Below are 25,940 nucleotides of genomic sequence, written 5' to 3' on the forward strand. Positions count from 1 at the left end.
TACCTTTTTATTTACAGCTAACGTGGGAAAAGGCGGAACTTTGCAACTATTAAGAACCAACGTGAGTAAAGGAAAATCCGAGCCCTCGTGACATGGATGGATGAAGAGATTTAACTAATTAACGTGTGATTTTCCTTTGAGTCTGTGATTATCAAGAAAAAGGTTCAGTTTAGAAAGATAAAGATTTGAGCATGTTTTGTGTCAGCTGGCTTCACACTAATGCATAGTACTATACTTATCATACTTACATGACTATTTCTATTACTTATCCAAAACCTATATATTTCTTTACTGATAGGATTATTTAACATGGAGAAGAAGATTGAAGACTCCTGTGAAGACATTATAAAGTGCATGGACATGGCTAGAGATGGGATATATACATGCAATGCTTATGGTTTTTTCAGCTACATCTCGGTTTTCTCATGAAGATGAGAAAACAATTGAGGCAATTAAAATGTTTTTTGGTGGCACAATCATTGACCACTTGATATTAGTGTTCACAAATGGAGATAGAATAGGGGAGAACAATTGGAAGAAAATGCTAAGTGATGATAATTTCCCAAAGTATCTCCAGGTATATTTCATCTATATATGTCCAATTTATACTACACACAAAGTTTCTTCAAGAAAATACATTTGATCCAATGAGATCATATATATCCTAATGATAGTTTAAGTGTGGTATGCATTGGTTACTTAGTTGCTACTTGATTTGTGCTGTTTTATGCACACAGGACGTGCTCAAGCAATGCAAAAATAGGGCCGTACTCTTTGGTAATGAGACCAATGACAAGAAGAAATGTGATGCACAGCTTAAGGAACTGCTTGATTTGGTTGACTCCGTTGTCTCGATCAAGTGTGGGAAACCATTTTCAAACCAGATGTTTGCTCGCATTAATGTACATGAGATAGGAAAAAAAACTATCCAAACCAGGTGCTAGCCTTTTGTTTTTTCTGTTTGTGGATATTTTTTTCCTTCTCTCATTGTTTTTAACATTCATTCTCAGATAGCACATGAACAGAAGGAGCTCCATGCAAAGGGAAGTTCTACTGAACAATTATCTGAATTAAAGAAAGAGAGATCATATGATGAATACTTTGCACAAGTTACCAGGATGGTAAGAGATTCCTTTAATTAAGTTATAAGCTTGTTCTCTTAATAAATATGTAAATGGAATAATCATGTTTACTAAATTCTGGCAACATGGTAGTTAGCACACTCTTGTGTGCTAATAGCCTAATAGGATGTTTCCACTTGCAGTTTTGACAACTACGACATGTCATCCTCTCTCTTTTTTCTCCCTTTTGAAAGTCATTCTCTAATTGAGAAATATCTACATTTGTTCAATAGTTATTTTATTCTTTTTTAGATGTATTTTTCGTGTTTAAGTGTTGTGTAGTTGTTGAATCGTACCTATGATCCCACCCACATCATATTGACTTCAATCATATGTTAATCATGTCTATATGATCTCCAATAGAATCGAGGTAGGATTATGGTTAGAACATGAAAAGGTCTTCTCATATTTTGTGATGTTGAATGACAGATACACGATAGTGGGTAACGCAGATTTGATAGTCTTGAGGATTAATTAATCCGATAACAATTATCTGATATCTGTAGTGGCATGGTTGTTGAAATCGCTATCGTAGTATTGGAATATGCCAAATGCTGGGTGATCAAAGTTATTTTATTCTATTCAAGAATTTGGCCCTATATGGTAGCATAAACAATGCCACCACTATTTGCAAAACCATTTGCAAAGCCACTATTTGTAAACACATTGACATTACAAGTTTGTAACAGGTGGAAGAAAAACTAAATAAAACAATTGAGATGATGGGAAAACAGCTCCGTGAAGAAAAGACAGCAAGGCAGAAGGCGGAGGAAAAGGTGACAGAAGCGGTGTCCAAATCGCAAGATCAAATGAGAAGACTCAGGTTGAGCCTAGCGAAGGCGCAAGAAGAGAGTGATAAGGTTCGAGAAGAAAATAAGAAATACAGGGAATCAGAAAAGGTTAGAAGAGAAAAGGAGGAAAAGACAAAAGAGGAGATTGAAGATCTTAAAGATAAACTGAACAACATGGAAAGGGAGCAGCAGAACATGAAGAACAGCAATAGTTGCAACATTTTGTAAGTCGTTTTTCAGATGGGAAATTTGCCCCATGGTCAAATGGAGGTTGTTGTATGCATTGTCAAATTGTCCTTCAGAAAACTAGTTATTATTACCAAATGAACATTTTGCCTAGTGCTACCTATATGCATTGCTACTATCAAGTGTCCGTGTAGTAGTTGAAGACATGAACAATGTCCTTTTGGTTACCCTGCTCGTGCTGTCTTACTATACCTTGAGAGGTCAGTTATGGTGTGTGTATCATAGGTAGTTCCGTAGTTACTATATATGAGTTCATATACTCTGAAAATATATTTTAATTCCTGTTTAAGCAGAATGGGTTCATATGTCTTGACTCATCAAGTATCTTGGCATCGCCTTGTCGCCCACTCTGAATTTCCTTTTGCTGAGTACTGTGTCCAGATGAACTTGCCTAAGAAGTTATATGATTTGCACTGCGGAACTAGCATAATGTATTGCAGTTTTCTTGAGCTGTTACTATGATGCTGCAACCTGACCGGAGGCAGCTGTGCATGAGAACCATCTCCACCGGGGTGGCGAAGTTGTAAGTTGTAACACACCCCACACAGCTGGTGAGTGGTAACAGAAGTTGAGCACGCTAGCAGAAGTGTAGAACATGCCCTACCCTGTACTTGTTCAGGTCGTCGTTGTCAACAGGGCAGCCGCCAGCCGCCGTGACCCAGTTGACTAGCGAGACGAGATCCGAGCTTTCAGTGTTCACCCCTGTGACCCTGTTTACGCATGAGCTGTAGGCGGCCAACGAGCCAAGTCGAGATCCGGAGAGTTGTTATCCTGTTAGGTGATAGATCCAAAGAGGTGGGCAGGTGGCACCTTGGCAGTGTAAAAGGTGAAGCGGAAATGCGTTGTTTACCATCCTCTCACACAACGACATGCTGAAGCTCGTCTAATATTCGATCTGCCATCTGTGTTGTGAACAGGCGGACGAAGTAGTGAAGATCAGTTCGAAAGAATCGCCTGTGATCTTCGCTACAATCAGGTCATATACTCATATGCCGTGCCGTCATCGGCAATTGCAGAGACGTAAAGGTCCTGATGAAATTCCATGGAATGCTCTTTCAAGCTACATATGTGCAATATTCAGTTCTTCTCACATCAAAACACTAGTGCACGCGTAGGCAGAGCTCCTGGCAGCTCTTTTTTTAGAAAAATTAAAAGCTGTAATATGCATGGGTCTGATTCACCAATATAAATGTAGTAAGTTCGGCTGCCAAATGTGTGGAGCAACATTTTGAAATATAGAAAACAAAAAAAAAAACTAGTTCTCATTGGCTGACAGGCTGAGGGCAATGGAAGTGGACATACTACTACATTTCACATTTCAGGCGATAAAAACATGAAACCAAGAAGGTACTGAGATGAGATACTTCAAACTTCGACAAATAGCCTTCAAGCTTGAACCATTTCCTTTCACTCTAGATAAATATCTTTCTGCATTTTCCAGAATTTTTGCTGAAACACTATGTACCTTTTGGTGGTAGGAAACAAGATTGATACGGGTGCCAAAATGAAAAGCTTGCTTAACTTTGTAGTTGCATTACAAGCAACCAATAAATGTCCTACGGTACATGTGTTGGCCATCCTCGCACGCGCGCGCGCGCACACTAAAAAATTTTGCACTAGGAACCAAAGCTTTGCATGACGCTATATAGTTTTGAATGAGAAACTCAAGTAGGTGGTCTATTGTTTTTCCTTTCAGCAATAGCTCAAAAATTATAAGAACAAGGAAAATGCAAAAGCACATCCCAACTTCACTGGATAAACAAAAAAAGATTGGAGCAGCAAAAGGCATTTTAAAATCATAATATATGATTCTTCCTGAACCGAAGGCCCTCAACGAACACCAATGTAACAGCCAAGGTCCTATTAGTGCTGGTCTAATAAAAGTAAAATCATGGTATCAATATATACTACATGATGTAATCAATGTTGTTGCCTCTGATGGAAACACATTTGCAGCCAAACATCACAATAATAATCACCAACAGGCCGTCCTAGTTAGTCCATGTTGAGTTTGTCCTTAATTCCTGCATATATAATGGAACAGAGATAGTATTAGAATCAACATGTAGTTGTATTGATGTTTTAATTTCTTTCAAATATTTGTATATTTTCAATACAAATATAACAGCATGGAGTTAATGAGCCCATTGACTAGTAATTTATAGCTAAGAATTGGATAGGAAACTACCTACGCTTCTTGGGTAAGCTGGCAATAAGCACGTCATTTGGATACCCTTTTTCACTTATTTTGTCCGTAAGCTCGATTTAAGCTGTTTTGATTTAAGCTGTTTCAAAAAAAACCTAACTATGACTATGAACAGTGGCAAACAAATCTCAAAATTTTAGATTGGGGAAGATGAATAATAAACTTAGGGCTTGTTTAGTTTGTCTTTGCATGTTACATACAGGACCTTAAAATGAAGGAGAAAACATATGTGCATAATGTTCTTTTAATATATGTATAACTGCAACCATACAATTTAGGCTCAATCTAAATTATGATGGGTGTGTTTGGTTGCTTGGGTTAGTTATAGCCGGGCTAATAATTATGCATGGCCCAATGTAGCCTGTGTTAGTGTAGCTAGAGCCCATCTGTTTGGTTGGGTGGCTAATCTGGGTCAGACCAAGATGAATTCGTGTTTGGTTGATTGGCTAACAGTCCGGCCTGCATAACAATGGGCTTTGCATAATGTTTGGTTGGACTGGCCAAGCCCAGTCACTAGTGTCAAACACACGCCTGCAGTAGACGGCAGCAGCCATTCACAACTGAATACTTCTCACTTGAAATATCTCAATCGCTCAGAACTCAACAGAAAACACCGTTGTCAACCTACTTTGGCTTAAAAGACAAGGAACAAAACTAGCAGAATTCAGCCAAATCTGGTTCAAGTTGCACGACGATGCTACATGTTCCAAAGAAGCTCAAAACTGAATCATTCTAATGAGTAATAGCATATAGGTAGCACCGATAAACCAAATAACTGAGTACATCGACCGCACAACTGTGTTTGCAAGTGACCAATTGAACTGATGATGAAACCTGAGTGCCAAGGGCCCAGGACATAGAAGTTCAGTTTCACCAGTACGCTATGCCTAGTAAGACTCTCTTTACTCAGGAAGTTTGCCTAGTATTGACTCTCTTTCCTAGCGACACAATAAGCGATTGCTCAGGAAGTTTGCCATTACAGGAGAACGGGAACGGGATGCGCTTCTGCTCCTGGGGCTTCTGCTTGCAGATCTTCCACGAGAAGGCTGCAAAAGAGTTAAATGAACTGCATTTGAACAAGCCATTTCATGGTGTAGCTGAGTAATGAGAAGCTTGGAACTTACAGAAGAGACAGGGGATCGGGATCTAGATAGCGATCTGCAGAAGGTTCCAGAAACAAAATTTGTTACTTGATGATGCGTTAATAGAACCAATATAAAATTGTATCATAACTAACATACCATTTGAAATATCTCGTTTCAATTTCCAACACTGATTACATGACATTCATAGACATTCTTAGGAAGCACACCGTTTTCCAATCACCCAAGGACTTGTCCTTCAGGAAGGGTCTCTAGTGATCACTGACACAGGCTACTACTAACAAAAGTTTATACAGACACAGGCTACTACTATTACTAACAAAAGTTCAGAGGTAAGCAATCACCCAATGACAAGTAGTAGTAGCATATAGCAGCAGCATATAGCATCAATTTTTTGTCTATATCTCTACAAAACATATGTAAAGCTAATAGGCTGCAATTCTTCAGCAACTGAACCTTGGAAAAGGGTGTCATATCTCAAGCTGACAACATGCAGAAAGAACATGTAACACCCTAAAACTGTGTAAAGCTAATGAGTTAAAGCTAAAGCTAAAGCATTATTGACAGTGTAAAGCTAAAGCATTAATGAAATAAGCTAAAGCTGTAGCAATGATGGTGTAACAAACATGACAATGTCTAATGCATTATTGCATGTCATATATAATATACCAGAAATGTAACCATAACAAGTCATATGACAAATATTCAGTGTAAGCATAAGGAGAGTAATTCTCAGAAGATAACTTACTTTAGAACATAGTGCTGGTAGACATTACTGTTGTATCAAAGAAGTTCATCTCCTACTTAAGCTGCATCTTATGATCACAGAAGGTTATTGTCTTCCAGGTAGGTTCTCATCCACAGGTCTCTATCTTCTGGTGACATCTTCACAAACTGAATAGCACTAGCTTTGTTTGCGGTCATGTGGTTCCAAGCTTTCATCAATAGAGGTCTTAGAAAACCTGGAGTGTTCATGCATGCTTCATATGTTCCAGGGTACACTTCAGCATGAGCAGCGTCTTGCACAGCAGCTGCAAATCCCCAGATAGCATCAGTCATTGCATGCATCAGTGAAGCATCGTCTTCGCTTACCATCCTCTTCCTCTTCCCCCCGCCAACCTTGCCTCCAGAGCTTGAAGCATCCTTTGTTCCTTCAGTTGGTGCCGCTGTTGCTGGAGCATCTGCCTCCACATCCATTGTCTCAGGCACAACAAATGGTTGTCCAAGGGCTTCATTTGATCCCATTGCAAACCTTCCTGTAGCAACACCACTTCCAAAGATCATCTGCATCTGAACAAAGTTCTTGATTGGGATGTTGAGGTACTCCGCATCCTTAGGGTGGTCCTGCAAATACTAATATTGCTTAAACATTGCTGGCAGTAATGCTTAAATCAGTAGTGTTATCATGTAGACAGCAAGTTCAACAACTCACCTTGATGTGCCCTTTGTAGTGCTCTGGTGCTAGTGTTATCATGTAGTTCTCTTCATCCCAGTTGGACCCGCTAAGCTCCTTCAGTTTGCTGATTTTCACCCATTTGGCCCGCCATTTGCGAAGATGATTGTACACCTGAGTTCCGCTAACCTCCAACCCTGTAAACTCACGCAGATCACTAGCCACACTATTCAGATGTACCTCTTTAAAACCTTTGTCGGTCTTTAGTCCCTCCCCAACCATCTCAGTGAACCTCCTTAGGACAAATGCAGACATTACTTCTGTCCACACTAGTCTTGCAGGCCCCTGCCCACCATTTCCCTGCCCACCACCTCCTTGTCCACCATTTCCCTGCCCACCATTACCCCCAAATCCCTCAAAGATACCCTCAAAGATACCATCATCCATCCCTGACTATGTAAGATAAGTATGTAAGACATATTGTAGTCAGAGATTTGAATCTAGCAAGAAATGAAGAGTTACAGTTAGAGATTTGAATCCAGCAAGAAATGAAGTGTAGAAATGTAAGACATATTGTAGACATATTGTAGTCAGACAGCTTGAAGTAACTGTTAAGTAACTGGAACTAAACAAAATAGCAAGAGTTACAGTGATGATGATCTACAGAGCACACATTTTAGAATCTAAAATGTAAGACATATTGTAGAAATGTAAGACATATTGTAGACATATTGTAGTCAGACAGCTTGAAGTAACTGTTAAGTACTGAAATGTAACAGATCAAGATAATTGAGGTGTAACAGATCAAGATAATTGAAATGATAAGTGTAGAAATGTAACTAAAATGTAACTGATGATCCTTTGATCAAGATAATAACAGAAAAATATTTTAGAATCTAAGCAGTTGAGGTGTAACAGCAGTTGAGGGAGGTTGGATCATCTCCTGTCTAAGCTCACCAACAGCATAAAGGACCTCCTGAAAGTGCCTGCTAATGGTTTCAAATGACCTCCTAAAGGATAAATTGATTACCCTAAACCTTTGGTTGTGACCAACTACATGCAAGAACATTGCCACCTGCTCTTCCACATTACAATGCATTGTATCCTTCAGCAGCTCTCTTGTGCGGAGAAGGTCACACAGTTGGAAGAAGGGTGCTCTTTTCATTCTAAGGAGGTCAACACACCTAGTGTCATCAGCTTGATAAATGTAACTGAGATTGTTCTGCCTCTGTTCCTCTCTAGCACTCATGGGGGCATATGTGATGGGTGGTCTGGTGAGACAACGGCGCCTGAACCTAACAAACATCCAAGTTGTGACTACAACAACAAGTGATGCACCCCTCAAAATCAGCCATCGGCGTCTTTCAGCACCATCCATCCTCTAGAACAAAGCATCACATATATCAGAATACTACTATTTCATCAGTTGTGCTACAACATTTGAAAAGAAATGGATGCAAGTCACGGCTGCGACACCCAGACAGATGCGCCTCCCAGTGACAACCATCAAGAACCGTGCACTGCTACTCAGATAAGTTTAACTAAAACAATCAGCCAGACATGAAAAATTAGAAATTTGTCATCATTGACCTTGCTGCACCGCTCATATGTAGGTAACAAGAGTAACAATTTAAGCATTACTGCTAGATCTACAAAATCAGTCATATTGTACCATTTCATCAAGTAGATCTAATATTTCAAGAACATGAGAGCACAAATTCACAAATCAAGACACCAGTAACAAGCATCAAGAACTATGCACCGCTACTCATAAAACAATTGGCCAGACATGAAATTTATCATTATTGACCTTGCTGCACCGCTCATATGTAGGTAACAAGGTACCAATTTAAGCATTACTGCCAGATCTACAACAAAATCAATCTCGCAAGAATAAGCAAATCAAAAACATCTCATAGGAAAGCATCACACGCAGAAGGGAAACCATGCGGGAGTGACAAGTCTTGAGAGGAACTCGCTCACAAACCAGTCCAAGGAGCCGCTAGGCAAGCGATCTTACCGGATCGAAGAAGCTTTCAACCTTGCTACGGGAGGAGGAAGACGAACGGGAGGAGGAAGACGAACGGGGGGAGGCGACGGCGAACGGGGGGAGGCGACGGCGAACGGGAGGAGGAAGACGAACGGGGGGAGACGAACGGGAGGAGGACCCCGATTGCGGCGCAAATGGGGAGGGCAAGCGGTAACCTAGCGGCCACCTGCGTCAAGGAGCTGCACAAGTCAGGCCATCGATCTGCACAAGTCAGGCCTGGCTGGTTGGAAACGGCCGAATCAGCCGTATTAGCTGGGCCTAGCTATGCCCCCTCGGGTGGCTTGGGCTAGGCTGGCTAAGTCCTCTAGCCAGGCAACCAAACTAGTGCATCTTGCATTGGGCTGGCCTGGTTAGGGGGATAGCCACCCAACCAAACACATTCGATATATCTAGAAAATAAAGTTCCTAGCAGTAAGGTAGCAGAAATTGTCGAGTTATCAGGGGCTGCAACATTACAAAGCATGGCTGGAACCTAGTGACGGATGGACGAACGAAGGATGGCCGCACTCTGCATACATGAGCTTAAAAGAAGGAAACACACGTGCATAACATTCTTCTAGTGGATAACTACAGCCATAAAAATTAGGGTCAATCTAAACATTGAAGTAACATTAAATTATGATGTATCTACACGATAAAGTTCCTAGAAGCATAAACAGTGGAGTGAAGGAAATTTTCGAGCTATCAGGGCTGCAACATCATACAGCAAAATGGCTGAAACCTATTAACGGACAGACGGACGCATGGCCACATGAAAGACCTACGTGGCGGCTTCCACATTATGAAGATAATAAGGATGGTCCCTCCCTCAACATTTTCTTTTTCCTTCCACAACAGTTCCTTTTTTGAGAAAATCAGAATACTATAACTTGGAAAGTATGATAGTGTTATCCTCTTAACTTCGTCCTGATAGCCATCCTGACGTGCGTGTTTCGGAATTAATACGTACATCTCGATGGCTAAATCTCCACAACTCATGAGCTGTGACGTTGCAGAGACTGCCGAGGAGCGCGAACATATTCCTGTCCACGAACCAGAAATATAATCTTCACAACTGACGGTACGGTGATCGATGCTTGCAAACGGGAACCGCCGCCGGCTGCTCCTCCATTCACCGAGAACGCATCCTGACGTTCGTGTTTCGGAAAGATCAGCCGAAAGGAAGCCAGCGCGGGCGCCGTGACAGTCCGCGACACAACCGAAGACGGAGAGCACTGGCAACACTCGATGACCAAGCTCTTGAGAGTGGAGGAGAAGATCTCCTGAAAGATGCAGTCGCATCTCGTGAGCACGAGGTCTTCCAGGACGGGGCACCCTGACCGGAGATGCTCGGCGAAGCCGCCGGCCAAGCGCACGCGGCGGAGGTGCATCCTCGTCAGGCGGCAAGCGGTGGCAGGTACCAGAGAAGGTGTGAACCAATAACCGCAGGAATCTGCCATCGTGATCTCGAGCGCGGCGGGGCGGTACCTGGTCCCGCGGCGGATCCAGCTGTTGACGGCGTCGCCGGAAAGATATGGACCGACGTGTAGCTGGAACCTGTCAAGGATCGGAGCGCCGTGGCTCCCGAACAGGTTGGACATGAACTCAAGAAGCTTCCTCCATGTCACCTCGTTCGGGGACGGGCCGGAGTGACCGGAGGTGGCGGCGGCGCCGTCGCCGCTGGCCGTGGCGAACTCAAGGTAGTCGATGTCGAGGTTCGGCGTGGCGCCAGAGGCGCCTCCACCGCCGAGAAAGCACGCTGGTCTGCACGATCTGCCGCGCCATGAGGAGGGACATGATGGAGTGGTGGAGCTCGTCGGGGAGGGCGCTCAGCCGGTCGCCGCCGTCGGCAGCGGCGACGCGCTTGCTCATGGAGGCCTCAGCCATTTGGTGGCCTTGGCGTGCTCGTCGGAGGCGGGTGACAAGCAAAGATGGCCGGCGGCTGCGTGAAGATCCGAGGAAGTTTTAGGGTTGGAGCCTTGGCGGTTTGGGTAATGGGTAGATCTTACTGAACTCTGGAAGAGGTGGGAATGGGATCGCGACGACGATTGCTAGTTGGAGGAAATTTAGCTCTTGTTTCTTAAAAGGATCATTAGAGATTGTAGTTGCTTAATTAGCAAAATAATTATGGCACATGACTTACAATCAATCTTCAATTACCCATTACCCAATTTAGCGGCTCATCTTTCATCCGTGGCAAACAAAGTAGCGCAGATATGTTTATAAGATTTGCTAATGGCCATCAGCCCATCAATCATCAGTCATCACCACAATAATCAGGTCATAGGCCACAACCGTTCATTTCTAAAAAGTAAAGGTGCTTCTTACGATATTCCACTAGAGTTTTTCCTTTCTTGCAAGAAGCAACACATGCAACATTGGGTACCGAAAAGGGTTTACTTCCCTCCAATACATAGTCACATAGATGTGGTAAGGTTGCTTGGAAAGATAGCGGGAGATGATAAAGGGCATGCTACATTTCAAAGGAACTATAGGCCAGAAGCATTGCAAAAGGTACTGGGTTTAGATACTTCAAGCTTTAGTAAGCATGATGGTAGTCTTCTGTAGGTTCCTCCAAATGCCAGACAAAAGGCCAAACAGCTGGTGTACGTCATCTTCTTTATACTTGATTTCGGTCAACTTCAAGTTCGGGCACTGGAAAGTTATTGTGTCATGACATTTTATAGATATCCTCTTTGGATTTTGCATTCTTTTCCTTTTCTTGGAACCTTCTGAAAGCTATTGACAGTGAAAAATGTTCATGGCAAGTTGTCAGAAAGATAGCGAAGCAAGAGTGTGCAACATGGTAGATCAAGAAAGGCAAAAAAAAAAAAACCTTGCAGTGTTCCAGAGTAAGCTTCTCTAAACTATAGCTGTTGTTCAGAAAGCATCCAAGCATCTGGAAGTCATCACTCAGATCACATCCATTGAACAGCAAGGTTCTGAGATTAGAAAATGTTGGGAAAGTATCCGATGTCCCACGAAGTATCGACTGCAACACAGTAACAAAAAAACAACAGAGTGTATCCTCTAATTTTAGGGGATGGGTTTATCTTGATGCATAGCAGGGTATCAATTTAATTTGGTCCGTTTGTACCATATATGTACATGACGATTCTTGGTGTAGATAGGGAACATTAGTACTTCCCTTCACGAATGAGCCATTACAAGTATAAAAAGACTAATATATATAGATACTACAGACAGTTTAAGAATCTATGTTGATCAACAATACAAGAGAATGATCGATACTATTAAAATGATACCATAGGAGTAACAGAAGAAACATACCAATGTTTCTAAACCAGATAACTCCAAATTTCTCACGTTAGTCAGACTGCAAAGAAGCTTGCATGGTCCTTCTGGTGAGCTGCTTTCCAAACAAACCTTTGCTTTTACAAGGGCTGGCATCTCATTCACCAAAACACCATCCGAGTTCCATACAACAACAGTAAAGACCAGGTAAAAAGAAACTAGCGCTGGAGCTGTGATGGTCAGCACACGACCACTGTAAGTTCTACAACCCGTGATTATCAAGTTCTTCAGGGTGTAAGACTTGATTTCTGGAGAATGAAGATGGCATTCGTTGAGCTCCAAATCTTCTAGGACAGGGCAACCAGAAGGAAGCTGCTGAGTGAAACTCTCGTCCAGAGAAATAGCAACAAGATGCAGCTTTTTGAGGCGACAGGCACTGGAACCCAAATGAGGAAATCTATGAAAGAGACCACTAGAAGAGTATATCTCCATCACTGCAGGGCAGCACTTCATTGCACGGCGGATCCATCGCTCAACGACTTTAAACAGCTGATAGCCGCATGTAAAACGAAACCGGAACATATCCAACGATGAGGCACTGTGAAACATCAACAGGTTGTTGACAAATTCCTCAAACTGACTACCTCCCCTTGCCCCTGAGGCTGTTGAGATGAACTCCGGTTCAAATTCCTCAAACTGACTACCTCCCCTTGCCCCTGAGGCTGTTGAGTTGAACTCCAGTTGATCGATGTTGAGACATGGCATGGAGCACCAGAGGTGCTCCCACCTCCGTGACAGCACACATGTTTGCACAGCCTGCCGCACCGGGAGGAACGACATGATGGCGTGAAGGAGGTCGTCCGGCAACGAGCTCAGCCGGTCTCCTGCAGCCACAGGAAACCTGCTGGAGCTCCTCCCCATTGGTGGCCTTGGGGCCATCACCTCTGCATTATCAGTCTATCACGATGCACTGCAGAAACATAATCACAGACAAATTATCAGTTCTAAGCTGAAAACATTGAACCATTAACAATACTGAGCATTGAAAGAGGCAGGCACACAACCATTAAGGCATTAACACACCAGATTAAGGGTTGCTTGATTTAGGGGCTCACCAGTCGCTACCAAAATTTGGTGGTGCCAAAGCAATTTGATCTAACTGTTTGGGGAGTTTGCAAAACTTGGTACTACAGTACTTCCCAAACTTTGATATGGCCCCAATCCAGGACAACTAAACTACACCAAAATGTTAGCAGGCCCCTCTCTTGCATCCGCCGCGGAGGTCAAGAGATCACCGGGGGAAAGCCCGCAGCGTTCTAATTTCTAAACCCAAACTCTAGCCTCGCCGTGGATGGTGAAAGGGTCTCGGGTGAAACGTGAGGCGTTTGCGTAAGCAAATGAGCCCAGGGAGGAGGTGGTCGGCGGTGAGATTACGTACCTCCCGTCCGTTTCTGGTGGGGGAGATGGCGATCGTCGGGTGGGGAAGACCGTACGGACTGCGGAGGCGGGGAGAGCAAGAGCCGCTGGATGTGAGTAGGCAGAGCGCTCTCGAGCGAGTCAAGTGGGGTGAGTGAGAAGGGCGGAGGCGGACAGGATGACACGCCACATGTACGAGTCCGGCGGAATGGCGAATGTTCTGGATCCCTGTTGTGGCCGAATCGCAAGCCCACAACTCATCTATATCTACAGTTTGACTTACCCATACTTGGGCTCATTCAGTTTTTTCATTATTTGTACTACTAGTTCTTACCTCAGCTACTACTGAATTTCATGAAGAAGAAATACTCGATGTCAAGGGGCAAGAACCTGCTTAGAACATATACCCGAGGCAAAAAAACGAGGTGGACAAAACTTGTATACGGCCGATTGTAAATTGCAATATACGGTGCAAAACGCGTAAATCACTTTGCATCATTTTTTAGTTAAATGCATCATTAGTATATAAACTTGGTAAGACCATCTCTCAAATTGCTCATTTGGAAACAACAAATTTAGTAGGTGGGTGCAGATGGATCACTAGGATGACACGTGGATATAAAAATACCATATAGGGAGCTTACACGTAGCCAATGTTCTTTTTTAAAAAGAGTCCTCACTAATCCTACCATTTATTTAAGTTGCATTCTTTTTTGTTTTGTTCCCACTTCTTTTAGCTCGGAATGTTGTAAAACCTTTGAGTAAAATGTATGATCAATCCTTAAACTTGTCCGGCCGGCTGTGTCACTTAAGTCCCCATGCTCTTAAAATGCATATTTGGCTCATTAAACTTGGGCTCGAGCGTTATTAAGGTTCCTATACTCTCAGAATGCATATCTAGCCCTCTAAACTTACTTCGGATGTCATTTAGTTCTATATACTCTCTACAAGCATTGTCATCTTAATTAAATTAATTAAAACTTATTTTTACATAGATATAATTTAATTATAGCCAAATAAAGGGAATTTCAGCTCAACATGTGTAGAGAATATTGATGTGCTAAATCCAGAAAGATTGATGATCTTTTACTTTGAAAGCAATATATTAACTTGCTAGGTGCGCGCACGACAAGTGTGCTCTATTACTCTTGAAAGATTGTTAAAATTTGAATAACTCTTAATTGCACTTATTAACTAAAATCAAGGGTTTATAAGATGAATTACTGGACTGAAGGTAAATAAAACATGTTAAAAAATATGCCAATGAAAATAATGGTTTGCTTATCATGTTGTATTAGTGGGATGATACTGCATTTCAAGAGTTTAGGGACCTATATGACACCCAAAGCCAAATTTAGAAAGTAAGATATGCATTTTGAGAGTACATGGACCTAAGTGACACCCAAACTCAAGTTTAGGGAGCTAGATATGCAGGCTAGCCATACACTTTACTCTAAAATCTTTAAAAAATCATATATTTCATGGAAAATAGCCAAATTTTGCGAGGTGGAATAAAATATCGTAAAGAATAAAGAATGTGTTTCTTGTTCGGACATCGTACAATCACAAAATATTGACATTTTGATTCGTAGGTCAATGGATGGTCGAAAACTGTGGGCCGCGTAGAGCTCCTCAAAATTCCTTCCGTTTGACTACTCACATGTAATTTTGGACCTCAAATCATGAAGTTACACGTAGATAAAGTTTGGTCGGTAGAAATAATTCAAAACCTGACAGAACTAGAAGGGGATCGATTCCACCCCTCTCCTACTCCCTCTTTCTGTGTTTATCCGTAGCACACACCTTCAGCAATATAAGTTACCTACGTGGGAACATCTACACGAAATTCCATTTATAAAAGGAGCAAATAAATAAAGGGCTATTTTGCAACAGTGTTACCCACGGTTTATTTACACGTAAGCGTTAATTGTACGCATAAGCTACCTACAGGGTATTTTTTGGCTCACGTGTCGTCCTGGTGATCCATCTCTACCCACATGCTAAGTTGCTGTTCTAGCAATTTGAGAGATGACGTAGCTAAACACACCCACTCACCAAGTTTATGTAGCATTTAACTCCTTTTTTTCTTATTTTGTATTAGCTATGTCGAATTATTTGCAAGGCTAATAGCTAATTTGCACCAAGCGTGCACGCTAGGATGTACTAGGTGATGTCATGTTTGTACCCTATTGCACACCACTTAAAATTCAAGCATTCCCTAGTGGTCTCTAAGGCAATGAAATTGTAGCATCCGATAATCTGGGGAAAAAGACATAGGCAAGGTCTTACCATGTGCTGAGGTAGTACTCACGATTGTGTTGTGACTTTGTGAGCACCCAGTGTGTAACGGGGCCAGCTCAAAGACTGGTTTTTAACTTCTCTTAGCAAACTCCAAAAGGCGGAAAGGGCTCCTATGTGCTGAGGTACTCAAAACTCAGAACTTGATGATGCGGACACGAAGGAATCCATCAAAAATGTTTTTCGGCAACAAGATTGTCGACCACATGATACTAGGTTTCACACATGGGGATATAGTAGGAGAGAGCTGCTGGAAAAAATTGCTAACGTAAGGGCGCAAGATATCTGCTGGTATACATTCTTCACCTCTGTCGATTTAGAATTACAGAACAATGTTTTATCGGACTCAGTTGTCATCTTCATGAGTGGGTTTTTATACCTGCTCGGTATTTTCCGCAGGACAAGTTAGACCAATGCGCAAAGAGTGTTGTAATCTTTGTCAACAAGATCAGTGATGTGCATCACCGACAGAAACAACTCGATAAACTCCTTGAGACAGTGGACATTCTGATATCACGCCATGGTGGCTAGCAGTTCACGAACCGGATGTTCACTCAGATTCAGTTTGTTAAATAAAATTCGACTTTGAGTGACCCACTATCCCCTTTCTAATTTGTAATGCATATGATTCAGATAAGATTGCCGAAAAGTAGAAACGAGTAATATGGGCCAGGTAGCATTTGACATCTAAAAGCAGAAACACAAGCCAGCATGCAAACAGCTTTGTCCTATCAACAAATACAAAGTAGCATAGCCAACGATGGCAATTATAGGGATGCAACATTTCAGGAATGTTAAACCAAGAAGCATTGCAGAACGGGCTGATGCCAATCTCTCAGGCTTTGGTAAGCGTGATGGTACTCTTCTGTAAGTTCTTCCATACGCCAGACAAATGGCCAAACAGTTCGTCGAAATCGCCTTCTCTGTACCTGATTTCAGTAAACCTCAAATTTGGACACTCGAAAGCTGGTGCGTGTGCATCCTGAGGTAATTCTGGAGACATCATCTTCGGATTTGCAATTCTTTTCCGTTTCTTGGAAACTTCTGCAAGCTTCGGGAAGTGAACAGGATCTAGTGTCAGAATATTGTGTGTGAAATCAAGAGTAGGAAACATGGTAGGTCAAGGAATGGAAAGCACCTTGCAGTACTGCAGAGTGAGCTTCTCCAAACTGTTGGCGTTGTTCAGAAAGCATTCCAGTATGAAGTTGTCGCTCGTATCACATCCGTTGAACACCAAGGTTCTAAAGTTAGGAAATGTTGGAAAGGTATCCAATCCCTCATGAAGATTCCACTGAAGAAAATGAATAAATAGCATTGAATTTATCCTCTCGGTGCATAGAAAAATATAATCTACTTTCTGTTGTCTGTACCACATCATCGAACCACACTACACAGTTTAGGAATCTATGTTGAATTGTTGATCAATAAACTCATAAAAACAATCATATTTTAAATGGTGATATAAAACAGATTAAAACATACCAGCGTCTCTGAACCAGATAGCTCCAAACATCTCATGTTAAATAGGCTGCAAAGAAGCTTGAATGGACCTTTGTGTGGGATCCTTCCAGTACACATGTGGTACTTAAAAGAAATTGATGCTTTGATAAGGGATGGCATCTCATCCACTAAGATACCATTCCAGTACCATTCAGTGGGGATAATGACAAGATGAAACGAAATGAGAGCTGGAGTTGTGACAGTCAGCACATGACCCCAGTGAGTTCTACAATCGATGATTATTGCCAAGTTCTTTAGAGTGGCAGACATGATTTTTGGGTAAGCAATAAGGCATCCCTCAAGCTTCAAATCTTCCAAGGCAGGGCAGCCAGAACGGAGGTGCAGCGTGAAATCCTTATCCAGATAAAACCCAACAAGATGTAACCCTTCTCAAGCGACATGAACCGGAACCCAAAGGAGGTAGTTCATAGTCATCGTAGTAAGAATAACATAACTCCAGCACTTCGGGGCAGCATTCGATGCCACGCCGGAGATATCGGTGCGCGGCTGCATGCCCATGCCAGTTGCTAACACAGAACCTGAACGTATTCAGTGATTCGGCCCTGTGAAACACCAACAGCTTGTCCACGAAATTCAGGAATCTAACAGTTTCGGGCGTTTTGTCAGCAGTCCAGTCCTCTGGTTCGTCTGTGGCACCGAACTCCCGTTGATCAATGTTGAGGCACGGCACGGTGCGCCAGAGGCCCACCCACCTCCAAGACCCCTTTTCGCGCGCGCCGCCGCCGTCTAGGTCTAGGGTTTCCCGTGGCATCCAAATCGTCAGCTCCTGAAAGGATTCGGAGGAACGGCCGGCCGTGCAGAAGAAACAAGGAAAAGCAACGCCGAGCACGGGAGGAGGGTTTTTAACTCTAGCTGGGCCTGAAGGAAAGGCCCAACACACGACCAGCCCAATGTAGATCAGAATAACGAAGTGGCCCTCGGCACGGCCCCCCATCGCCCGCCGCCTCGTCTTCCCAACCCCCTCCACCTGCCTGCATTCAACTTGCAGCAGTGCGTGGCTCCTGGGATTCTCCACCAACTTCGTGTTTCTCCTCCAGTTCTTCTTGGCTGCCTTGGCTTGCATCTTCAGCTTCAGGTAACCAAACTCTCTTCTCGTTTCCTCTCGTCCCGGCTGCTGTGATCTTTGTTTAATTTGGACGCGCTGCTATATCGTGGTGTCTTCTTTCTCGATCGCCAGGTGCTAGATCAAGGTGACCCTGCAGTTCGTCCTGACGATGGGTGGCGGCGGCGTCGACGACTGTTTGCTTCGCCGCCCTTGTTCTCGTCGGAAAGGTTGGCTCCGGCAAGAGCGCCACCGCCAATACCATCCTGGGATACAACACGTTCGAGTCGGAGTTACAGACGCTTCACGGCGACGTGCCAGATGAGGAGCACGACGCGTAGCTTTGGCGACGCGGCGGCGCCGCGCGCCGTCAACGTTATCGACACGCCTGGTAAGTGGTAACATCTCTCACCTCGGTAGCGTTACAGACGCTTCTGGTCCTCATACAAGTCTACACTGTACCCGAAAAATTGTGTTTTGAATCATGTGAATCTGGTCCTCATACAAGTCTACAACTGCACACGAAAATTTGTGTTTTGTCTCATGTGAATACCTTGTTTTAGTGTGGCGTACCAAGTCCAGTGGCAACACTTTTTGGCTGAATCAAACTAACTAGTTCTCTTTTCTTGGTAGGGCTGTATGACATTAACGTGACAACAGAAGACGCTCGTAAGGAGATTGCCAAGTGCCTGGACATGTCCAGGGGTGGCATACACGCCATGCTCATGGTTTTCTCAGCTGCTACTAGGTTTACTCCCGAAGATGCGGATACAATCAAGTCCATCAAAATGTTTTTGGGGGGACAAGATTGTTGACCAGTAGGAAGATGCTAACTGACGAGAACGCCAGATATCTGCAGGTTCTATCCGGTCTTACTTCCAAATGTTCGCTCAAATATATTTCACAAGTTCAGATCAAGCTTTGTTCTGTGTTTGCAGCTTAAATTTATATGCTATTTTCCCACAGGACACAGTTCAGGCATGCGGAGAAAGGGTCCTTCTCTTTGAAAACAAGTCCAATGATGAGCTGCAACTACAGAAACAACTAGCAGAACTGTTTGATGCAGTGGACTCTGTAATAGCACGCAATAGAGGGAAACCCTTCACAAACCAGATGTTCACTCAGATTCAGGTGGTTATATTTCAGTGTATCTTGTTCTCATCGGTTTTTGTATGTTTCAACCAATTCATTAATTTTATGTTTCGCTTTCTTACTGCAGGAAGTTTATGCTACAAAAGAAGAGATTCGAGGCGAGGAATTTTCAGCTGAAAAACTATTGAAATCTCAGAAAGAGCTATATGATGGGCATATTATGCAGATTGCAAAGATGGTAATATTAATTTCAACTTTTAACACATAAATACATTGTGTGGTAAAATATCTTATTGAGTAAATTGTGGAATCAAGTTTAAATGGGCTAGCAGATTTTTGCCAACTATATGTATGGATGTATATGAACAAAATGTGTAGCTGTCTCTTTGATCCTATGCAGATGAACTTTGTTATTTCATTTTGGGAAACATCTTGGTGTTTTAATAAAAAACACATGATGAATTGTACTCATAGCTACACATATAGTACACATCCTCATAGTTTTAGGACTAACAGATTGTGAAAAACTTGGGAGGTTTGCTAGTGATGTCATCAGTTCCCCCCTTCCCCTTATTTGCAAAACTAGAGTTGAAAATGCAATTGTATTTGTGAGTTGCAAGACCTGTGATTAGCATATATACCTTTCTCTTTTATCACTTCATTGATGAGAATCATTTCCTCCCTTTAGTTTTTTTTCTTGAGGATTAATCTCATTAGTTGCTAATTTATATATGTTGCTTACGCAAATCATCAATAGGTTGAGGAAAAGCTTAACAGTACAATAGAGAGTCTGCAACAACAACTAAGGGAAGAGCAGAAAGCAAGACAGAAAGCCGAGAAGAAGGTGGCAGAAGCAGTTCTGCGATCAAAGGAGGAGACCAAAAGACTAAGGAAGGACCTAGAGAAGACCCAACAGGAGAGCGACAAAGCGCGTCAGTTTTATGAGAAATTCAAATGATGGAGTGCACCATTATGTGATCGTCTTCAAATGGGAAAATGTTCAGCAGGGTTTGCATGGAGGATTTCTATCTGCTTTCTTGATTGGAGACTTGGCGCCAGTCATTACTAGATGAACTTTTGCCTCATGTTATCTATATGCTCTTAATCTTAAGTACTCTGACGTAGTTGAAGACTTGAACCATATGTTCTTCAGACTGAGCTGTTCTTGCTACTCTATTGTACGTCGTGTGGTATCAGTGGTCATCTAGCTAGTTATGAATTCATCTATCCAGAAAACCTTGTTGAGTTCCTGTTTCATTAATTGTTGCAAATTTGATGCCATGCATTTGTCAGAAATGTTCTTGTACTAGATTTCCCCCCCCCCCTCTGTGTTTTAATTTATTATACAATTGCCCTGCTGTCCACTCTGAACTTCCTGTCTGAATGAAATTGCCTAAAACCTATGCTTTTCTACAGAAAGCATGGAATATCATCATTAATTCCCGAAAGGTAAATGTACTCGTCACAGGATTCCACAAGACAAAAGTTGTCCTTTCGAGCAACATATGCAATTTTCTGTGCTAGTATGAGCTTAACATGACTTTTCTTCTGCCATTACAAAGTGAGTTCTTATGTCTGCACCATTGTGGACACTGGAAAACAAAACGCAAGCAAGCATTCCAATTTCTCCTATATGGGCCAAATTGCAAGGCTCGCGAACCGGCCCACTAGCAGAGCAGCAGGCGAATCGCTGCTCCTCGGGATTCCGGGAACGCGACCAACGATCAGCGTGGCAGCGTCGGCGTCGCCCGCCGCCTCGTCTTCCTCCCTGCCTGCATTTAACTTGCAGCAGTCTGCCTCCTGGCGCTTGGGACTCTGGTGCTGCTGCTGCTGCTGCTGCTATTTCTTCGCAGCTGTTCTTCTTCCCCGGATGCTCCATCCGTCCGCAAAACAGTAAACAGGTTAGGCGCTTGGACCTCCACTTCTGGTTTCTTCAGTTGCTTGCTTCTTCTTATAAGAAAAATATCTGTTTTTGCTCGGTTTTTTGGATCAAGGTCCAGGTCGTTCCTGCGGTTCGTTCTGGCAATGGGCGGCGGCGGCGGCGGCTCGGTGCCACACTGCAGATGCCACGCCGATGTTTTTGAAAGGAAAAGGGCACGAGATTGTGCCTATTTCATTGATAAAGATGTGTTACAGCCGGCTAGCCGGTTCAGGAAAAGGTAAATGAAAAGGAAAAAAAGGGCAAAGGTAAAGAGGCCCTCCGCGTGTGTGCCACGCCGATGTGACTTTGTTCTTGTCGGAAAGGTTGGCTCCGGGAAGAGCGCCACCGCGAACAGCATCACCGAGACCTGCCAGATGAAGCGCACGACGTCCTGGTAAACCAAGAAATCGTAGCCTAATCTGTTTTTTCTTTGCAAAATAGATAGTTTTATTTTCCCCCCTTTTGTGGATTTGGGTGGAGGTCAACTTTGTTGTCTCTGCGTAGTCCTAATCTGCTCTTTGTATGTAGCGCTTTACTAAGGTACACCTCTTACCTCCGAAGAGGTAAGATGGGCCTTTTCATTTTGTAAATAGAAAAACATCAACTAGAAAATAAAGAAATCGGTGACGTGCAAGAGATCCTCCTCAAATCATGGGTTTTCCAAACAAACTGCATGCGAGCATGCACGCCGTCATATTTTTTCTTTTGAAGTTTATGCATGCCGGTGTTATCATGGAGAGATACTGTTTGAGGGATTTTTTTTGTCCGTCATTTTTTTCTTTCGAAGAAGTCCATGCATGCCATTGTTAAAATGCGATCTTTGGCCCTTCACTGAGCGTCATGAATATTTTTTTTACGCAAAATGCAACTATCACTTTGATGAAAGATCATGTTACAGAATTGCATGCGGTGTGCACCATGTCACGTTTGAACCCATCACCATGTCACCATAATTTCAGGTGAAAAACACGTTACAAAATCTCAGGGATTCACACCATGTCACGTTAACAAAAGCGACATATGAAATTTGTCAGATCTGCTTTAACGTGAAACTGTCGTGATAGGCTGGATCCTTTACATCTAACAGCATCAGATCTAATTGACGAAAGATATTTTACATTTTTATCATATTTTCTAAATTAAAAATTATTCAAATATATATTCCTTCTATTACCTCCTAGGAGGTAATGGTTATCCAAATCTAACCAAATGGACGGGTCCACATTCATTTAGGAGTACCTTAGCAAAACCCTTGTATCACACTCATCAGACTTGACAGTGTAAAACTCCTCTTTACTAATAAAATACTTATAATTTTCATTTTCTTGATAGTAAAGTACAGGATGTTTGTTCTAATAAATGATTCATAACCACTTCCGATTTTCCATTAGTGTACTCCGAAAATTCATACTGCTTGTAGCTTTTTATTTATTCAAAACATTGAATTGGAACCAAAGTAGTACTATAGCTTTGTATGGGTACTTGTACTTGTTTCCATGCTGCATATGAACAAAATGTATAACTTCTTTACTGAAGACTTCTTACACTCCTTTTTTTTGAACATAGGGTTATTTGACATGAATGCTAGTACAACAGAAGATGCCCGTAAGGAGATCGCTAAGTGTATGGATTTGTCCAAGGATGGGATACATGCGATGCTTCTGGTGTTTTCAGCTGCCACTCGGTTTTCAGATGAAGATGTGAATACAGTTGCGTCCATCAAAATGTTTTTCGGTGATAGTATCTCCAACCACATGATATTAGTTTTCACTAATGGGGATCAAGTAGGGGAGAGCACCTTGAAGAAAATGCTATCCAATAAGCGGGCAAGATATCTGCAGGTCATTTTCATTTCTATCCAATATTGTTTAACATGTACCTTTTAGTGTCTCTCATTGGGTCAGATTCTGAGGACTCCAATTATTCATGATCTTTTTGTCTGTGATTTCTGTTTGGCGCTCTATTTTTTTCACAGGAGCTGGTGAGGCTATGTGCACATAGGGTTGTCCTCTTCGATAACAGGACCAGTGATGCAGCATGCCAACAACAACAACTCAAGAAATTGCTCGAGGCTGTTGACTCTGTTATATCAGACACTGACGTCCACCATTCTCCAATCAAATGTTCACTCAGATTAAGGTGTGGTTAAACTAAACTTCTACCGTGTTTTTGGAATTTGTTTTAGTTCTCATGTGTATATTTTGCTCTATTGTTGCAGGAAGTGCATGGGAGGCAGAAAGAGATAGATGTTGAGGGATATACTGCTGAAGAAATGTCCCAATCAAAGAAAGATATGTACGACCAATACCTTATGCTCATCACAAAGATGGTAATATAATTCTTTTGGTATATGGTTGATTTGTTAATGTTTAGCACTACAGTCTGATTTAGTATATCTATCTTTTACTGAACAAGATTTTTTAGATCTCTATTTGTAAATGTCCATACAAGAATGTCAATAATTTGCTCTCTTCTGGATGCTGTTTTGCTCTTTGCTTTATGGGAAATCTAGCCTTTTAAAACTGCTATACTAACTGCACATTGTGAGAAGCTTGAGCTTGATTATGTTATCGGCCTCATTTTTCTTTGAAAACAAGCAAATCTTATCCATAATCATGGTTTCTATTATTCAAACTAGCTGAGGGAACTGTAGTCTATTATTCAAACTAGCTGAGGGAACTGCTATACTAATGTTGTGTGGCTACATTTGAATATTCCACTTTTATTCGCCAACTGTAGTCTATGCTACCATATGTTTCTCTGTTTATTTTGCTTCTGAGTACTCAGCAATTTTCTAGGATTTTTTTCCTTTTATCTGATTTACTGGTTTATTGAGGTGTCATGAATCCCACAAGTTTGTTTCTAATAGTTTGAATATAAATATATATAATTAATAGGTGGAAGAAAAGCTTAACAGTTCCATCGAGAAGCTACAAAACCAGCTAATGGAAGAACAGAAAGCAAGACAGAAGGTGGAGAGTGAGGTAGCAGAAGCAAAGTTGAGGTCTACAAAGCTCGGCGGTTTTATGAGAAGTTCAGATGGGTGGATGAGAAGTGCTCCATAATGTGATCAATGTTTGAATGCAGACATGTACAGCATTGTTGCACGGAGGATTGTTGTCTGCTTTTGTTGAATGGAGTGCGCTACCATCCACTCTTAACTAGTTGTTGAAGACTCCAACCATATGTTCTTCTGATTACCTGTTCTTGCTACTTTATTGTGACAATTAAACGTAGTGTGTTTTCATTTGGCATCCGTATTTGTTTCCTGTCAGCGGCTTAATTCGTCGTGTCTTTGCCTTGTTTCCCTACTCGAGTTTTTATTTCCTTTTGCTGAATGTTTTGTCCAGATAAAGTTGGCCTGAAAGCTTGCTTCACAGCAAAACTATCATACATTTTACACTTTACCTAGTAATCATTTTCTCATCACTTTCCCATACATGTATATATACATATACCTATACGCATACATATATTCAGTTTCTGGACAACATGTGGGATAGAATCCACACCTTCTTCGTTAAAATTAGCGTGCCGCGACGGAGCAGAAGTATGACAATCGTGGCCTTGATCACGGACGCGCCAACAGAACAACACGAGGAATAATATGTTATACTGTGCGGCTGGGAGAGAGGAAATTAAAGGCAGCATGCAGGGCCTACGCAAAGGTGTTATTACCATCAATCTGCAAGACCGTTTCACATGCGTGCTCCAAATGAATCGAGAAAAGACCAAATGAAAATGAGTTAGTAGTTGAGATATGGCTGTTTATTTCAAATGGAAAATTGGAACCATTGAAGTTTGTTTGATCGAGCATCCCTATTTGTGTAAGGTGTCGTTAGCTACAAAGAGAATGTCATGCATGGCCCTTATATATCCATGACGGGTAAACACTACCGGTCGTTAGCTAGATTGATTGTTTCTTACTTGTCTTCAATGTTTTAAATAATAGGTCAAGGGATTTAGCAGCAAGACTCTAAAACAACTAATAACGAAGCTAAATGAGGTTATAGCGGGCTATAGTGGCTAAATTGTGTGTGAGAACAAATAGCTAGCGGTATCCTGGCTGTTGCGAACCATAGAGGCAGCTATAACGGGAGATTTAAAACCTTGCTTGTCTTTGATTGATGAGGCTCTTTTTTTTTGTATAAAGAGGTTTATTACTTGACTCCTAACAAACTAGGATAATCCTTAACTTCCTGATCCTCCCTCTTGCACCATGTATTAACAAAAGTAAGTGACAAAAATAGTAGATCATCAATGCACCAAACGAATGACGAGATCACAGCAAGGTTGTCGTTGTGCAATTGCTAAAATGGCATATTATATATATATATCCATTGAAATAGTAGTAGTTCAATATTTGTCTTAGGAGAGATCAAATATTTTAGTTTTGTTCAAGGATGATTGCTTGGCTGGAGGGCTTCCTGCGGGTTCACCCATCAATCAATCCTAGCTTAATATAATCGAAAAGCTTAATCATTGGCTTAACCACAATCTGGAAAA

At 42.1% G+C, this 25,940-nt stretch overlaps 5 protein-coding genes, 1 long non-coding RNA gene and 1 pseudogene across 6 annotated transcripts; 3 read left to right on the forward strand and 4 right to left on the reverse strand.

Moving 5' to 3' along the window:
- Nucleotides 1–309: 309 nt before the first annotated feature.
- On the forward strand, nt 310–20,598 carry LOC117864721 (immune-associated nucleotide-binding protein 9). The gene is given in 5 exon segments (XM_072295308.1): nt 310–375; nt 377–577; nt 738–902; nt 1,011–1,121; nt 20,271–20,598. Coding segments are annotated over 5 exon segments (744 nt in total). The 3' UTR covers nt 20,472–20,598.
- LOC117865548 (uncharacterized) lies at nt 5,088–5,610 on the reverse strand. Its single transcript, XR_004642557.2, has 2 exons — nt 5,489–5,610; nt 5,088–5,410 (listed from the first exon to the last, which is right to left on the reverse strand). It is a non-coding gene; the product is annotated as an uncharacterized lncRNA (long non-coding RNA).
- On the reverse strand, nt 6,290–7,398 carry LOC117864722 (uncharacterized). The gene is made up of 2 exons (XM_034748831.2): nt 6,900–7,398; nt 6,290–6,811 (listed from the first exon to the last, which is right to left on the reverse strand). Exons 1-2 carry the CDS (start codon nt 7,305–7,307, stop codon nt 6,290–6,292), a joined length of 930 nt encoding a protein of 309 aa, XP_034604722.1. The 5' UTR covers nt 7,308–7,398.
- On the reverse strand, nt 11,160–13,942 carry LOC117865584 (MEIOTIC F-BOX protein MOF). The gene is made up of 3 exons (XM_072295389.1): nt 13,583–13,942; nt 11,726–13,114; nt 11,160–11,628 (listed from the first exon to the last, which is right to left on the reverse strand). The coding sequence occupies exon 2, from the start codon at nt 13,081–13,083 to the stop codon at nt 12,115–12,117; it is 969 nt and encodes a 322-aa protein (XP_072151490.1). The 5' UTR covers nt 13,084–13,114; nt 13,583–13,942; the 3' UTR covers nt 11,160–11,628; nt 11,726–12,114.
- LOC117864724 (MEIOTIC F-BOX protein MOF) lies at nt 16,935–17,877 on the reverse strand. Its single transcript, XM_034748832.2, has 3 exons — nt 17,764–17,877; nt 17,341–17,712; nt 16,935–17,149 (listed from the first exon to the last, which is right to left on the reverse strand). Exons 1-3 carry the CDS (start codon nt 17,875–17,877, stop codon nt 16,979–16,981), a joined length of 657 nt encoding a protein of 218 aa, XP_034604723.1. The 3' UTR covers nt 16,935–16,978.
- LOC117865993 (immune-associated nucleotide-binding protein 8) lies at nt 18,743–19,721 on the forward strand. The gene is made up of 3 exons (XM_072294948.1): nt 18,743–18,812; nt 19,055–19,211; nt 19,360–19,721. Exons 1-3 carry the CDS (start codon nt 18,743–18,745, stop codon nt 19,688–19,690), a joined length of 558 nt encoding a protein of 185 aa, XP_072151049.1. The 3' UTR covers nt 19,691–19,721.
- A 2,310-nt stretch (nt 20,599–22,908) lies between the features above and the next one.
- Nucleotides 22,909–24,686, forward strand: LOC117864725 (immune-associated nucleotide-binding protein 9-like; annotated as a pseudogene).
- The last annotated feature ends 1,254 nt before the right edge of the window (nt 24,687–25,940 follow it).

The sequence above is a fragment of the Setaria viridis genome, chromosome 7, assembly GCF_005286985.2.
Source record: "Setaria viridis chromosome 7, Setaria_viridis_v4.0, whole genome shotgun sequence".
In the NCBI taxonomy this organism is placed as follows: domain Eukaryota; kingdom Viridiplantae; phylum Streptophyta; class Magnoliopsida; order Poales; family Poaceae; genus Setaria; species Setaria viridis.